At 33.1% G+C, this 18,321-nt stretch overlaps 1 protein-coding gene across 1 annotated transcript in view; it reads right to left on the bottom strand.

The window, feature by feature from the left end:
* The window catches only part of TMTC3 (transmembrane and tetratricopeptide repeat containing 3), a 65,645-nt gene that overhangs the window by 34,543 nt on the left and 12,781 nt on the right, over positions 1-18,321 (bottom strand). Inside the window, exons 2-7 of the mRNA XM_008568608.1 lie at positions 17,002-17,218; positions 13,831-14,049; positions 12,351-12,450; positions 7,376-7,491; positions 6,403-6,575; positions 115-367 (exon numbers count right to left, since the gene is read on the bottom strand). Of these exons, the coding sequence (XP_008566830.1) occupies positions 115-367; positions 6,403-6,575; positions 7,376-7,491; positions 12,351-12,450; positions 13,831-14,049; positions 17,002-17,190 (1,050 nt within the window). The 5' untranslated portion in view covers positions 17,191-17,218. The remainder of the gene's footprint in view (positions 1-114; positions 368-6,402; positions 6,576-7,375; positions 7,492-12,350; positions 12,451-13,830; positions 14,050-17,001; positions 17,219-18,321) is intronic.

The following is an 18,321-nucleotide window of genomic DNA, read 5'->3' as shown; positions in this document are numbered from 1 at the left end:
ATGATGTTAAACAAAGGCAGACAGTGCTTCAAAAAGATGCTTTTGATGAATTAAAGGAATTCTCTTATTTAATCAACTGAATGTAACATCATCTGCAAAGTTAAAGTTTCTTACCATTAAAACAGTCTTGGAGGAATCACCAGGGTATCGAAGACTAAATACTCCCAAAGTCCCCAGAAAGCAAAAGAAAGTAAATGTGGCAAGATTTCGAATATCTAGATATGACTCTATAAGTGGTATTGTTCCCATGGTCCAATCACAGCAGAGCTCTGAAGGATTTAATAGAAGCCAAGCATTCACAGGAAGGAGGTAGTTAAAAGTTAGCTGCCTTGTAGGAGTTGGGCTTACAGCAGCTGGGTTATCAAACCTGTATGAAGAATGAAAAAAAAAGTTATTCAACATAAAACATTTTCTAAACACAAAATAATATATAACACAAATAAGCAAAATACTGAACATAGCAGAAGTAATATTTTACACATAATCTAGTTAAGCCGAAGACACAAATATATTTTACGGGTACCTCAGATTCTTGTCAGAGTTCAAACTATCTAAACTTTATGAAAAGTCTTGTTGAGAAAACTGATAATTTAAGAACCATTTGAAGGGCAAGCAGATCATCTATTTGTAATTTATTATTAGAATAATTTATACATACTATGATATTATGACACTTGCAGAAGTGCTTTCATTAAATTATGACTTCTTGATTAAAAGTAATAACAAAAGTTACATAAGATTCATTGTTGTATGTGTTGTATGGATGCTTTTGAGAACACTTACCAATGTTTTCCTACATGAGACATTTCTTTTAGAGCTGAATGCTAATAAAAATTATGCTTCTTAGAAATAATTACTATGTTTTTCACCTGTCATAAACACAGGAAACAGTATCACCTAGGAGCAAAATTTCCCTTTGCTCTGACTCCTAGGTAGCTAAAAACCAAATTAGTACAGAGTAGTAAATGTGTAAGCCTATGTAACATTTTATGTGTTTCTACTTTGTCTCCTAGTACATGTTAACATAAGCTTATATCCTAGTTTATCTTTCCCTAGACCACAATATATTACATATACATTTTATTAGTTTAGTCTACTTTCTGTAAACTAATGCAAATCATTTTTAAAAAGAAGTACATTTCAAATGAATAGCTTTAGATTTTTATTTTTTAGTCTATGTTCTAGATTTTACTGACTATATTAATACATAGTCCTAAAAAATCCAATTTGTCATTTTAAAATTAAAGTCAATGAAAAGTCAAACTCTACCACTCATTTGACTTGGTTTCTTAAAAATATCAAATTTTTGATATTTTTGTTGAGAAAAACTAAATACTATTTGAACAAATAATATCATTTAAAAACTTTCATATTTGAATCTCCATATATATGTAAAATAATAAATCTTGAGTCAAGACTTGAATTCTCAAAATAACCATCAGAACTAAATACAAATCTCTCTTTTTCTCCTATAATACACTATTCAGAGTTCACCTTTTTAAAACTAAGTTTATTTAGGATAGCTGATTTAATAAAAGTTAATGTCAAAACGTATCAAATCATATTATAATCAACTTCACAGGGTAATGTAATAAAGTTTATATACACACACATATATAAACACACACATTTTAAAATGCTTACATTTAGAAAATACATATTTATAGGCTACATATACCCACTCACTCATACATATACAAAACAAATAGATTCACATCTATATAAACCATATTTTCAGAATGTAGATGAAAATGTGGAGATGAAAAATAGTTCACTTAAATTCTCTAAAATTAGAAATGATAAACAGAACAAACACTGAAACTAGGAGGTGAAGAAGGAAATATAAAATGTATATCTACAATTAAATCTATTTCCAATACTTAACTCCTGAATGAGATCAGTTTAGCTTGCCTAGACTCAGAGGTAAAAATTCAGGAAATTGAAAATTATTCTTTAAAGAAAAAAAAAATGCTGAGAAGTATAATTATGTGAAAATATCACAAAACTTTGGGCTTAGAAAATTATCTGAATAAAATTTATTCGAACCAGTGCCAGTAATGCACTATCATGGATAGCAACATGAACATGTCCTTTCTTAAAATAAAGTTCTTGAATGTAATGCTAGTAACTTAAAACTGAATAGGGAACTAGTATATATTTTATTTTAAATTTTAGCTCAGTAAGGTGAAATGGAAAAAGGCAAAATGTTAGAGTAGAAAAACATGGTATGTTGACTGTTAAAATCCAGTATAATTTCTGCTTCTAGCCTTAAAAAACTAAAAAACTGGACAAGAGGTATAGAACATTTTTTTAAACACACTGAGCATTAGACATAGTGATACCTGAGAGTAGAAAAAGAAATGAGGGGAGCTCTACCTGGAGAAATCGTAGCTGGATAGGGTTTCTAGTCAGTGGAACCGCAGGGTGAACTCAGGCTTAGCCCAGTGGTATAACTGAATTGTGAAGACGGAGCTGGGAGCCCTGGGAGCCCAGGCGGCTAGAGTCGGTGGGACACAATACCAGAGAGAAGAAAGCTGCTGAGAGAGAACTTGAGAGATCCACAGAGGGTCTCTCTCCAGTTTCCAGTATTGATGAGTTCTAATCAGCAAGTATATGTGAATAAATGCCCCAAGGTCAGTGCATTGGGTCGATTCACGTTTCTCCCAAATTTGCATCTACCCAGAACATCAGAACGTGGTCTTATTTGTAAAAAGGGTTTTCCCAAATGTAATTAGTTAAGATGAGGTCATACTAGATTATGGTGGACCCTAAATCCAATGAATGGTGTCCTTATACAAAGAGGAGAGGATGAACAGGGAGACACACAGAGAAAGTAACATAGAGACAAAACAGACTGAAGTGATGCAGCCACAAGCCAAGGAATGCCAAAGATTGCCAGCAACCACCAGCAGCTAGAGAGAGGCATGGAACATATTTTTCCTCAAAGCCTCCAGAAGGAACCCATTGAGCTGACATCCTAATTTTGGACTTGGCTTACTGAACTGTAGGGAAATAAGTTTCTGTTGTTTTAACCACCCATCTAGTCTGTGGTTATCTGGTAGAGCAGTATTAGGAAAACTAACAGTCAGGAAAGACCACTGAAAAGATTAGAGATTTAAAAATCTCCAAATATATAGAGCCAGGAACAGTTCCTCAGCAGTCATAGTAGAAATCTTCATAATTCACAGTCCATCAAATAGAGTAGTCAGAAATGTCCAGTGTCAGTAGTGGAGCCAAATTAGCTCTATACTAAATCTTGCTATGATCCCACTAAACAAAACAAAAAGTGTAAACATAAGCCTAGAAGATAAAACATTTCCTTTGGATCCACATACCAGCCAGGTGACAAAAAAAAAAAAAAAAGAAGGTAAAACAGTTTCCAAATAACTTAAATGCATCTCAGAGCAAAACTCAAAAATATTCATAGAAATACATTAATGCAGAATTCACGTATGGCATCCATTAATAAATTACCAGGCATGTGAAGAAGCAGAAAAATGGAATCCATGAGGAAAAAATTTATTCAACATAAATTGAAATGACCAAGAAATGACAGAGATGATAGAATTAGTAGACAAAAACAATAAAAGAGTAGAACATGTAGAGAGATGGAAGATATAAAAAAAGACTCAAATCAGACTTCACTTTAGAGATGAAAACAGCTTCTGGAATGAGAAATAACTAGATGAAATTAAGGGCAGATCAGACATTGTAGAAAAAAGATAAGAGAAGGTAGAAACACAGCAAAATAAAATATGTAAAATAAAAACAGAGGTGGAAAAAAAAGATTGAGTAGAAAAAAATAAACAGAGCATCAGTGCAACAACTTCAAAAAGCTTAAATATGGATAAGTAAAGTCCCAAAAGGAGTAGAAAGACTAGACAGCAAAAATATTTGAAAAAAATAATGGTTAAAAAAATTCAAAGTTTTATAAAGCATAACTTATAGATTCTAAGAAGCTCAATTAACCTAAGCACAAGAAACATGAAGATAAAAGAAATAATGATAAACAGAAAATATTAAAAGCAGGCATTAAAAAAAAAAGCACAATACATGCAAAAGCACAAAGATAAGGATGACAGATTATCTCACTGAAAACAACGTGAGCCGGAAGACAGTACAACAATTTTAGACTATTGAATGAAAAACAGTCAATGCAGAATTCTCCACCCAGGAAAAATATGTTTCAAAAACAAAGGTAAAAATAAAGATATTTTTAGACACAAAAGCTAAAAGAATTAATCCACAATAGACCTGCATATCAAGAAATGTTGAAGAAAGTCCTTCAGACACAAGGAAAAAATGGCACCAGATGAAAATCTTGATCTAACAAAGGAATGCAGAACATTGGAAATGGCAACTCCACGGGTTCATATACAAGACTTTTTAAAAATTATTAATTAAATTCTTTCAAAGATAATTGTTTAAAGCAAAAAATAACAACAATGGATTGTGGGATTTACAAGGTATCTACAAGGAAAAGTTGCGCAAATTGCACAAACGCTAAGTTCTTTTTCTTCAGGGAGGGTGTTTTTTTTAAATATATATATGTATATATAAATACATATTATATATGATGTTTACATTATATATTCTGATATTTATACTATATATACTTGAAATTATAATATCCCTTGAAAGTAAACTGTGATAAGGAAATGATGTATACTAAAAACTCTAAAACAATCACTAAAACAAAATAAGATTTATACTTAACAAGCCAACAAGGAGATAAAATGAAATAATAAAATATAATTAATCCAAAAGAAGACAGAAAAAAAGAAAAGAAAAGAAAGGAAAGGAAAAGAAAGGAAAAGAAAGTAAAAGAAAAGAAGGAACAAACAACAGATGGGAAAAAGAGAAAATTAGCAAGATAGTAGATTTACATCAAATATATCAATAATCAGATTAGCCAACCACACAAAAAAGGAAAACTCAACTGTAAGCAACCTAAAAGAAATCTTCTTTGAATATAAAGACATAGATAAATAAAAAGTAAAAAGATGGAAAAAGAAATACCATGTAACTAACAAAAGATAGCTGGAATACCTAAATAAGACAAGCTGAATTTAGAAGCTCATTTAGTAATGAAAAAGAGATTAATTCATCAAGACGTGACAATCCCAAATGTTTTTACACTTAATAACAGCTTCATTCCTTTGGATATAGACCCAGTAGTGGGATTGCTAAATCATATGGTAGTTCTACCTGTGGTTGCTTGTGAAATCTCCATACTGTTTTCCATAATGGCTGCACTAATTTACAATCCCACTAACAGTGTAGAAGAGTTATTCTACACCATCTTCACCAGCATTTGTTATTCTCAGTCTTTTTAATAATGGCCAGTCTAACTGGGGTGGGATGATATCTTAATGTGGTTTTGATCTGCATCTCTCTGATGACTTTTGATGCTGAGCATTTTTTTCATGTACCTGTCAGCCATGCGTGTGTTTGGGTATATATATCCAAAGAATGAAGATCATCATGTTAAAGGGATACCTACACTCCCAATGGTCACTGCAGCTCTATTTACAATAGGCAAAATATGGAACCAACGTAAGTGTCCATCGATGGATGGCTGGATAAAGAAAAGGTGGGATATATACACAATGGAATACTACTCAACCATAAAAAATAATGAAATTCTGCTATTTGCAGCAACATAGGTGAGTTTGGAGAAAATTATGTTAGTGAAATAAGCCAGACAAAGAAACAGAAATACCAAATGTTCTCACTCATAACTTGCTGCTAGGAAGAAAGGAAGGGAGGAAGGGAGAGATGGAGGGAAGAACACAGGAATGAAGGAAAAAAAGAAAGAAAAGACCACAATAATATGTTGAACTTTCAGAAGGATAGAATAAACCTAAGGATACTAGAGATGGGAGGGAGAGAGGGAGGTGGTTTGGGAAGTGATAGGTCAGGCAAAGGGCATAAAGAAATATCATGATTTGAAAGAATGAATATGCTAATAAAAAGTTTAAAAAATTAACAAAAATAACAGCTTCAAAAACACATGAAGCAGAAATTCAACTTCAAAGAGAAATAGACAAATCTACAATTACAGTCGAGACTTCAACATCCCTCTGTCGATAACTGATAGAACAAGTAGACAAAAATCACTAAGGATATAGAAGACTTATCACTAACCTTAACACTTATCATTATCTTTATTATGGTCATTATCTTTTTTATGGTGGTTTCCTGGATGTACACATACACTTAAACTTATCGATTAGTATGTTTTAATTATACTCAGTTTTAAAAATATGTTAATTATTCCTCAATAAAGCTGTTGGAAAAACTCAGTGTAAATTAAAAACTTTCTAGAACATTTACAATCACTGAAAATGCAAAGTTAAAAAAACAGAATGAAAAAAACAAAAAAGAACCAGAATTTCATACCTGGTGAATACTGGAAGTTGAGACTGAATAATTTGGACTCTAATCACAACAAGTAATAATGTACTGAACATCAAGACAATGAGTTTTATTAGTGTCTGCAGCATAGAAAATGGAATAGTACCCTTTCCACGAAGAAACTGTCCAGCAGTTGAACACAATAATGGCAAAGTATACTAAAAAAGTAAAGAAAAAGGTTTTAAACAGCAAATAACGATATACTACAATGTTTTCAATAATATACTATCTAAATACAACATTATACACAAATTGAGTACAATTATAAAATCAATGTGGAACAATCTGTAGAACTGATCATGAGTAAAATAGAGCTCAATAATCTTACCCAATAATGAATTATAGTTGACTCTTAAACAACACGGATTTCAACTGTGTGGGTCCACTTACAAATGGATTTTTTTCAAAAAATGTATTAAAAAATTGGGAGAAGATTTCTTTTCTTTAGCTCACTTTTTTTTCCCTCTGTAGCTTACTTTATTGCAAGAATACAGTATATAACACATTTAAGATACAAAGTATGTGTTAATCAACTGTTTATGTTACTTGTAAGGATTTCAGTCAACAGTAGGCTATTAAATTTTCGGGAAGTCAAAAATTCTATGCTAATTTTCAAACGCACAGGGGGTCAGCACCCTTAACACCTAGAACCCCAAACCTCTGCACTGATCAAGGGTCAACTGTATACTTGAACAGTATTATTGCATACTTTTCCAAATTGCTCAACAATTCCATTATGGAAACTTAAAAAGCAGTGCTTAAAAAATTGAAGGTATCATAAAATGTTAAGTAATTTTCAGTGGGTATGAGGACAAAACATGCTTGTCTCTTGAAAATTCTGTTACTGTTATTAGTAAACAGACTGATTTAAGTGATGACATATTTAGAAAACAAGGCTATTGAAATCTGACTCAATGGGGACAAAAGATCGCAAAACAAAATTTGTATTTTTCCTTACCCCCTGGGCAATAAATACTTCATATACACAGCAAATTCCCACAACTGTTATTCCTTGTTCTTTACACAATGTTGCAATAGCCACTAAAAACACTGTTAATGCAATCGGAGTCCACACTGCAATTTAAGAATACAAAAAATTAAAACAACACAAACAATTTTATTTTTTTATTTTTTATTTTTGTGGAAATCAGTAGCTTTTTATATAGGCACATGACTTTCTGAGAAATTAAACTTAAGAGTTTCCGCCTGAAGGACAGAAATTGTTAAGAGGCAACATGCAAATCTCAGGCACCACACCATATAATCTCCAATAACAAACTGCCTTTCTCCCTAAATTCTTCCCTTCTTATTACACCTTAACCTCTCCGGAATCAAATCTTCTTCCACCCTATAACCTCTCTTTAGCCTCGATTTCCTTATATTTTCCTCGATTTCCTTATATTTTCATTATTTGTGTAGAGTGTTAGAAAGTTTGATTCTCATTTGATTTTTAGTCCCTGGTGGTCTAGTGGTAAAACAATTTTATAATATCATAAAAAAATTTAAACTTCACTTCTGATTCCATATCCACATTTGTGTTATTTTCCATTGACAAATACTTTATACTTTAAAATATATTTGAATTTTATAAGTAACTTTTGCTTTAGATACTCAAAGTAAAACATCACAATTGTATAATTTGCACTAAAAGATTTTTGTGCAGACAAAAATTATCTAACCAAACACTAACTTTTAAAACAAAGGCAACACAGTGAAGTTGGGGATGAAAAATTTACAGGCTTGAGTGTCATAAATAAGAGCTATCAATCTGAAATCAAGACAAATATTTGAAACAATCATATATATATATCCACCTACAGTCATGCACTATGTAACAATGTTTTGGTCAACGATGGACCACATATATAACAGTGGTTGTAGCAACAGGCTATACCATATAGCCTAGGTGTGTAGTAGGCTATACCATTTAGATTTGTGCAAATATACTCTATGATGTTCACATACCAACAAAATTGCCTAATGACACATTTCTCAGAATCCCCATCATGATGTGACACATAACTGTACTTTACCATATCTGAAATTTATTAAAAATTTGAAATTTAAAGCTATTGGGCAATTCTTACTTAAAAAAAAGACTATAAAAATTACAATGAAACAGGTTATCAATAAGCACTTAAATCACTACTACTTTTTAAAAAAATTCACACAAAAGTATTCAGAAGTTCCATAAAATGGAAAACGAACTTCATCAGCTTTAAGTAAATGTCTACTACTTAGTATTAATTTGATTAAAGAACAATGAACGTGAGAGTAATTCTGGATCTACTACCAACTTACTTTGTGAATTTGGGCAACTTTTCTGAGCTTCAGTTTTCTAATGGAAAAATATGACATCCAATTATTTTGCAGTTTAAAATTAAAGGGAAAAACGCCAAACCAACCAACCAAAATCCCCGAAACTGTTGGGGATACTAAGTATAACAATATTCCTTCCTTAAAAAAATTTCATATTCTAGTTAGATCGAAGCCATGCATACTAATGTCATAGAGTATATCAAGAGGTGTACTCACTACAGTACTAAATTCAACAAGAAATTCATAGAGCAAAGAAATCAAGAAATCGGTAGATGGTTATTCACAAATTAGGTATACAGGACATGAAAAAAATTGGGAAAGGGAGATGTATGAATAAAGGAATAAGTTTGGCAAATGAAAGATGTTAAAAATTAGTGGGAAATAATGGCCTTGAAAGCAGATATTTAAAAAAATATATTGAACAGTTCATATAACCAGTTTAGCATATATTTCACTGAATCTCAAAATCACTCTATGGGATAAGAGGGTAGATATAATCATGCCCATTTTTTAAGATGAGGAAAGAATTTTGGAGGTTTTAAAAAAAGCCACCCACAATAAAGAGACCGTGACTTTAACTTGGTTCTTCTGCCATTAAATTCAGAGCTTCTCATTAATTTGCATTTCCACTCAAAGGAAATACTTTTCATAAGCTTGGATTCAATCTCAAAAAAGAACCAGAATTTCATACCTGGTGAATACTGGAAGTTGAGACTGAATAATTTGGACTCTAATCACAACAAGTAATAATGTACTGAACATCAACTAACAGCTCCAATTAAGACAAAAACTTTATTGAAACCAGTCACTTCAGTTCTTCAAACTTTAGTGACTATATTACTACATAAACATAGACACTTAGATTTTATAATCAGATCTCTGTGACTAAAGTTATCAAATGTGATTTTGTCCAAAACAAGAACACCTGCTAGATAAATTGACATTTAAGCAAATGCAAAGGCCTGAGATTGGATCATGCTTACAAAAAAACCATGGAGCACAAATAATCCAGCATTTAAAGTGATTAAATAATTACAAACTGAAAACCTTTACATAGGTCAACGTACTAGTATACTAGATACAATGGGAATACAAGGTGATGATGAAACTGTGGTCTCAAAGGTAAAATTATTTAATGTAGAGTACAAAGTATAACAGGGATTAGGAGAATAGAGAGAGTTCAAAACAGGTTTCTATATCTTTTCAATTAGAATTTAAAATATATTACATTCATTCAACCTGCTAATTTCCTCAACAAATACAAGGGTACTTCAAAAAGAAGACAAGAGTGAGAAAACATTTTTTAACTTCTGTTCTAGACTCTCCTGACTGCTTTGGGTAGATCATTGTCTGCTCCATTACTGTAGAAACCTGCAGCTACATTGGCTAGTTAATGGTCCAGAGGTAAAATGAGAGCACTTGAGAAGTTTTGATGGGGTAAGGAACAAGTTTTTTTTAAAAAGGTGCAAACTGACCAATCGGTCTTAGGCAGTAACTTCCATACAGCTCTCATCTAAATGCAGAGGGATGGTAAACTGGCCTCTTCTCAACACTGATTCTCTTTAAAAGATTAGACGGGGTGCTTGGTAGAATTGGGTTAGGGTTAGGGTTAGGGTTAGGGGTGCCTTGGGGAACCTCAAACTCTCCACCCTGGGTTGTAATTACTCTCACCTCTTCAGAGTCATAGGAAGAACACAAAGTAGCCTTGGCCCTTCCCCTCAACAGACACAGTAGTTGTTAATTTTAGGAGAGCATGTAGCTTGAATTCACAAGCTAAAATAAAGGGCACAAAATAACTGAAGGACATAATGATCATAAAGAGAGTAAATATCGTTAACATACAAATATTGTAACATACTACTAAACTGGAATTAGTTGAAAAGATAGACAAAGCATTTAAAATGAGTAATTTTTAAGGAAATAAGGGAAGATATTAGAATTATGAAGAATAAGAAATCACTAAAAAGAACCAAGTAAAATTATTAGGAATAAAAAAATAAAGTAAGGTGAAAAGCTATTTCAGTTAGAACACAGAAGGCTTCTCTAAGAGGGAAATACTTGAGCTGAAGTACCATGATATAAAGAAGAATATAAATGACACAACTATGTGAAGCTCTTAGGGAAAAAAATTCAAGAAAAAGGGAAACAAAGTATAAAGTCAGATTCTCCACCTATCTGAAAAAAGCAGGAATGTCTACCTGGTGATAGTGAAGCAAATTAAGGCAAGAGTGGCAGGAGATATAGTTAGAGAGGTAGGCAGAACACCACCATTGATGGTGGTCTTGCAGGTCATGGAATTTTCTAACTTTATCATTTATGCTTTGCTTAGGATGGTACTTAAAGATGATATTGGTTTGCAGTTCCAAATTAGTTACTTACTGCATAGGTAGGGCCTATTATTATTCACATTTTATAGATAAAGGTACTAAAGCACAGAAAGGTTAAGTAATTTGCCCAAGGTACTAAATGGAGCTAGCAAATAAATGGTAGAGCTGGAATTTAAAAACAGACTCTCAAATACATGCTCTTAATTAGGAAGCTCTGCTGCCACTCAAACTGTTTTAAGAAGGCATTATGCATAGCAGCCAGAAGCAAACCAACTCATATTACAAATCTAAGAGACACTAGGATGTTTTGCTGAATCACTTACAAGGGTACTTCAGAAAGTTCATGGAAAGATTCATGTTATTTTTCAATTCTATTTTTCTACAAACTTTTTGACGTACTTGTATTTAATGAACCTGTTTCCACACATACAAAATTAGGATTCTTACCATCAGTACCTTGGGATTATAGTGAGAAAATCCCCCCAAGAACTCAGGAAAAAACATAGAATTAAACTTTTTCTTTTTTTTTCTTTTTTTGGTGGCTGGTCGGTACAGGGATCCAAAACCTTGAACCTGGTGTTACAACACTGAGCTCTAACCAATTGAGCTAACTCGCCAGCCCCCACAGAGTTAAACTTTAAGACTAACTGAATAAAGGTTAAGACTATCATGTAAAGCCCCCTTCGTGCCCACTGTGCCCACACTCTAAAAGAAATCATTCTTATTGCCTGAACTTGTTTTCTGACATTGCAGGCATCATTATGATTAGTGATCTAATGTGGAAAAAGCACTTCCAGGGTAGGCCACATGGTAGGGGCTCAACAAATAGTTGAATTATGATCATACCTCATATACTAAAAGTTAATAAGTCATACACATATTAATAGTTAGACTCTAACAGGTTTTAAACCTTGCCTAAATTTGACAGCCTACCAGGTGTTATTCATCAAAAGACAGTTGAAACATTAGTACCTGTATCATTTATAGATAACAGCAGATGGAAATAGGACTGACTTTAAACTCCACTATATTATGGTTATTTGGTTTTTAAAATCACATCATACAGAATATATTAGCTCATGACAAAAATATAAACTACACACAAAATTTTTTAATATTGGCAATGTTACATACTTTCATATTTCAACACATGCTAAAGTAGAATAATATATAAAGATAAACCCAAAGTGTGGCATATAATGTTTTGTAAGAAGCACTTGGAGTACATAAAAATTGCTTGATCAAGTTTTATAGCTATAGAAAAAATATCAAATGTTAGATATTTACCTATGGAATTATCTGGCCCTTTTGATTTGGTATAAGACAAAAATGCAGCTAGAAAAAAGATAGATGACAAAAGTTCTGCTCTTCCTACAACACCTGTTACCTAGAAAGGAAAAGCAAGGGGGAGGTTCGTATTAGTGAAGAGTATCTTGAAAACTTACTGTATATGATAGCAACTGCACTTTAACTACAAACTAAATTCTATAACTTTTTAAGTACACATTTCTGTTTCTTAAACATTCTATGACTGCCCTCAGGTGGTGAATTTATATATCTTTCATAAATGAAATTTATCAGTGACTCTTTATAACAGTTCTTTTATTATTATTTTAACATAATTTGAAATAATTATAGATTCACAGGAAATCCAAAAATAATACAGAGGTCCTAGGTATTCTTTATCCAGCTTCCCTTAATGATAATATCTTACATAATTATAGGACAATACCTAGAACAGTCCTTAACTTAAAAAAAAAAGAGCAAAAAGCTAAGTACTTCTTACATATTACTAAAATTTGAGTGTTTTTAAAATACAAAGGTGTCATTAGTAAGTTATACCTCATAATAAATTCACAAGCTGAAGTTTAGACGATAAATTTTAAAAAGTCCTTTTAAATTATAAAAATTTAAATAAAAAATCCTTAAACCGCTCCTCTGAAGCATTTTTAACTCACTGTAAAATTTAAAACAACCTATCATTTTTGAAAATGTATGGAAAAATGTCTGTTCAGCTAGAAACCAAAGGGTTCAAAACAGTGGGAGAGATACACACACCACCCCCCATCCCCAACCACATGCATACACCCAGAGACTTTTGCTTACAACAGAAAGCTTGTAACAAGGCAACTGAACAGAGTACTCTTTGCTCTTGCTGGCAGGCAATTTTGGAGTTTCAAAGTTACCAAGAAAATTGAAATAATAAATTGGGTATGTTTTGGTAGGTAGGTGTTGAGGAACATATTGGCAACAGCAGAGATAGCTCACAATTTTGAATCACATGGTAATAGGAAATATGAAACCACTGAGTATTATCATTTGTTAAGATGTCTGTACAATCTGCATATATTTTGATATATCTTCACCCTTTACTTAAATTTGCCTTACTAATTATGTTCTGTCCTGTGAAACACAAACCCTGATCAGTTGACAAATAATATTTAATATCTGTATTGATTAAAAACAATCAAAGAAAAGACTGTGTTCATATATATTTTATATTACTGAAGTTATTATAGATAACTTATGTTCTTGAATGGATAAACGTCCATGTTTCCAAAACTTTTAAACTAAAAATTTTATGCAGTAGGAAGTTAGACTTTGTGTACTAGAAAGTTAAGATTTGTATTAACTTAGAAGTTTCTTCAAATACTTAAAGTCATGGCTAAATTTTTTTCTTAAAAATATATACCATTATAATTATTGTGTAAGATCTGCTAAAAAAAAAATAACAATTAAACAAAATTCAATTTATAGTTTTACTTACTGCTTCTGTGTGTACTGGGTGCACCACAAAAAGCAGAGCAGCAATCACACTACTCCTGTTGTCCAGAAAAAGTTTGCAAACTTTAAGAAATATCACACTAACCATAGCATGAAAAATCATATTTAAGAGATGATATGACATTGGTTTTAGTTCACTAAACAGATAATTTAAGCGAAATGTCAATACTGTTAAGGGACGATAAGACTTGTGGCTTCTCTCCTGAAAGGAAAAAACATCATGATTACTAAAATACCTTGGGCCTTCAGAGTACAAAAATTAATCACTTCATTTACTACTGAAGATATCTACATTTGGCTGAGAAATAACAACAAAATAATGAAATGCCCCAAAAGTAATACAAACATAAAAGACAGCTTTATAATCTGTGTTTTTCTATTTCCTTAGTCCGAAAACAAGGTAATTTCCTCTCTGTTATATAGTGGTCAGAGAATTAACAGTAGGTGAAGAATATCTAATAACTTCTTTTCAATACACAAATAAAAAAAAAAAAAAAAAAAGGACGATGGTGGCATTGGTCAAGCTGGGGCACTATTCTCTCCAAAGCCTGACTTACTATCTATTACCAATACAAAAGTTTACGTAACTGCTGGCTAGATCTTCAAAGGAAACAAAACAATTCAGATCATTATTACACTCAGACATAAAGAAAAACTTAATTACTCATGATATTAATTGGCAACAGAAACAAGAATGAAGATAATGAATAAATAAGCTAACAGTTCCCTGTTAATGTGAATCTCACTACAGGAATGGCAAAAACATAGTGAGATAGTATATACGCAGAAGTTACCTTAACAAAAGTTACCCTTAACACAAGGTACTTTATAGGCCAAATGCCAGAAGAGTGACTCATTAGAGCTCAGTGGTTCTCAGCCATGGCGGTACCACAGAATCACCTGGATTATTTAATTCCCCTGCTCCCCACTAAATACAACAAAAAATACACATACTCAAACAAAAGAAGACACATAAAATAAAACAAAAAATATTGATGCCCACATCCCACTCTAAGAGATTATCTGAAATAACAGGTTTCTGTGGAGCCTTAAATATGAGTTTTTATTTTTTACTGTATTTTATTTTTTTAAAAGATGACCGGTAAGGGGATCTTAACCCTAGACTTGGTGTTGTCAGCACCACGCTCAACCAGTGAGGAAACCAGCCATCCCTATGTGGGATCCGAACCCTTGGCCCTGGTGCTATCAGCACCGCACTCTCCTGAGTGAGCCACGGGCCGGCCCAATGTGAGTTTTTTAAAATGCACCAGGCAGATTCTACTGGGCAGCCAAGGTTGTGATCCCCTGAACTATCAAAAAACAGAGTATTACATATCTACAGAATGGGCCTATTAAAGAGATAATCTAAACACTGACAGTCCCCTCACAGTCCAAAGACCTCAAATATGGCAGTATTTATATGGTTCGTCTTTAAGATGAACACTGGTGCAAAAATCCTTATAAGGTAGCATGCCATGCACATTTGTGTACATGTACACCCCCCCCCCACACACACACCCACACACACAGACGTTTCCAAGCTATCATTACCTGACATCAAGGACTACATCTTTGAATGTGCCAATTCCAGGCTTATCATGAAACCTTATGACATCTAAATATTACTTAAAATAATTTTTCCCTAGTATCCCCTTTGCCTACAAAGAAAGAATGTGTCCATCGGAAAATAGAAGGGAACTATACTCTTCACTAAAAGTAAATGGTTACTAAAGTCTGTCCAAACATTCTAAGTATATTATTATAAATCTTTTTCTTAGACTTCCTGCTTATGTATACTCTTAACAAAATCAAATTTTCAATCTGCAAAACTGAGAAAATCACAAAACAGAGCATTGACACCCTGACTGACTTTTATGAGGCCCTTTAATCTGGTCAGCTAAACTTTTAGTTCAAAATCTCAGCATTATGACTAAAATCACAACAGATACTAGTTTAAGTTGGGGGAATGGACACAAATCGCTAAGGGTCTCTGGAGATCAAGGGTGGGGTTAAGGGGAATAAGCAGTCTAGAAATAATACGTATTATAATAGGGCCATATCTTTCCTTCATTATCAAAACTTTTTCTTTTTTTTTTTAAAGGCTAGAATTGAGTGAGAATAGGAAGGCTGCAGGAAAATAAGTTCTGCTTATTTAATAAGAAAACATATCTATTATGTCTTATTAGTCACAAACACTAGAGAAATGAAAGATTCAATCCCAACCCTTGAGAATCTTCCAAATTTGGGCAATGGGGAAAGATGCCACAAATGATGACTGAGAAACAAACTACTGCAGACTGTTACATGCTATGTTCCAACAACAATTTATTCAACATCTATGTGCTGGGAACCACTAGCTAGATAAATCAGTTTATTTATTAATCCTCAAGGTGTTATTCCCTTTTATACCTCAGAAAAATTACTTGCCTTTTAAAAGCTGTATTCCCACCTATTTCACACAGCTAATATATGACAGAACTAAAATTTGAGCCCAATCTATATAATCACAAGATGACAAGGGTTTCATCTCAGTTTAACACTGACCATTAGAATAAAGTTGTAGGCAGAGTAAAGACATCCTCATGAAAACGAACAAAACTTTCAGATTATCAATATAAAAAAACAAAATTAGGTAAGAGATATGACACAGATTTTACATTTTTAATAAATCACTTTTTTTCAACACAGAAAAATTGGCAATATGTGCACTTAACTAATTTTAACCTTTAAAGTCTAATCTATTTGCACTGAGGTTATGATATTTTTAAACAATTAAGTATATCAGAGTCATCTTTTTTGCCTGACTCACAAAACAGAAAAAAGAAGTAGTCAGTTGGCAAAAAAACAGAACTATAGAACACCTGGTGCTTTCCCTACATATTTGATTTTCACATACACATATTTTTTAAAAAGTAAGCCAAGGTACACAGCCAAGGAAAAGAATCAAATACGGCTGTAAAGAAAATAATCACATCTTCAACTTCCTGTCCAATTTACTCCAAACAAATTATGTCTCATATAAAGCTCTGGAGAAAAAAAAAACAAAAAACTTGTTATGATGACAATGTTGATAAAGAAAGAATCAGGAGTTGTAAACTACCAGACAATCTTAAAATCAGAGATACATATAAGTAATACATAAATAATTATTTACCTCAGACATGGGGGTTCCCCAGAAGTCATTCTGAAATAAAGTTTTTAAAGGTGTAGATGGATGCAGGTCTTTATTATCCAGTATTGCTGAAACATCATCAAAAACAAAACCACAGAAGAGGCTGTTCCAATAGCAGGCAGTAACCACACCTAATATCAAGGTTACTTCTTTGATGTTAATATCAGCCATCTTTTCCACAAGTGCTTGTAGAAAAAAACTGGAAATAAAAATCAGGAACATAAAATAAGCAACATGTTTTTTTCCAAATAAATACAACTTTAGTGGATAGATAAGTAAAATCAAGATTGCTTTGTAATTCTTCCAAAGAAAAGCACAGTTCAAATGCCATCCACCTCCAAGAAGCATTAGCTGACCACCTCTCCATATCCCTGACCTGAGGCACAATCAATTGCTCCTCTATAAGTGTTTCCCTACCTCTATTACAGTCTTTATTACAACACTTAATCTTTGGCCCTCTCTCTCTAGTGAACACCTTATCAACTGTCACAGGTCAGGCTACCTGGGAAGAAGAGGAATACAAGATAACTGTAAAGACCAGATATGTGCTCCAGGAGCGTCTAAATGAATCTCTGTAGGCAAATACAGTATTTGAATAGACACTGAGCATGGGTTTTTCAAACAGTAAGATGGAGCTTAATTTTTAGTCCTTTATGTATGTAAATACCAATCTAAATCAAGGGTCCAAACTTATAAGGTGGCAGCCTTGTTTAGTCTGATCAAAAGCCTTGAAAAATATTTTTCTTGAGTGCCTTTATGCCAGTTATACACTAGCCAGTTGCCTTGGGTTGAATGTCCCCCCAAAGTTTAAACCCCACTATATAACTGTTGAGGGTGGGAAATCCTATTATGGTAATTAAAAGGTGGGTCCTTGAAGAGGTGATGAGATTGCAAGACCATGCCATAATGAATGGATTAAAAATGGTCATCATGGGCATGGTTTAGAGGGCTTTAAAAAGAGAGTAAATGAGGAGGTTAGTCTCTCTTGCTCTCTTTGCTCCACCATTTTCCCAATGTTATACCCTGCTGTTGGGAAAATAGAATAGTTTGGTCAGGGCCCTCAACTCGGGTCCAGTTGGGTGTGGTTCAGCACCCTTTGTAAGCAAATTGTGTGTGCATGTGTGTGTGTGTGTGTGTGTGGTTGGCGCAAATGTGTGCCAGTATATCTTTTTAGTTTTGTTGCTATTCTTGTGTTCTTCAGGGAGAGACACAGAGAGGAATAAAGGGGGGGGGGAGAGAGGGAGAAGGGAGAGGGGGAGAGAGAGAGGGAGAGGGAGAGAGGGAGGGAGAGAGAGAGAGAGA

Source organism: Galeopterus variegatus, unplaced genomic scaffold (assembly GCF_000696425.1).
Source record: "Galeopterus variegatus unplaced genomic scaffold, G_variegatus-3.0.2 Scaffold425, whole genome shotgun sequence".
Taxonomy (NCBI): Eukaryota; Metazoa; Chordata; class Mammalia; order Dermoptera; family Cynocephalidae; genus Galeopterus; species Galeopterus variegatus.
The sequence above is the reverse complement of the archived record's forward strand: the minus strand, read 5'-3'. Positions and strand labels throughout refer to the sequence as shown.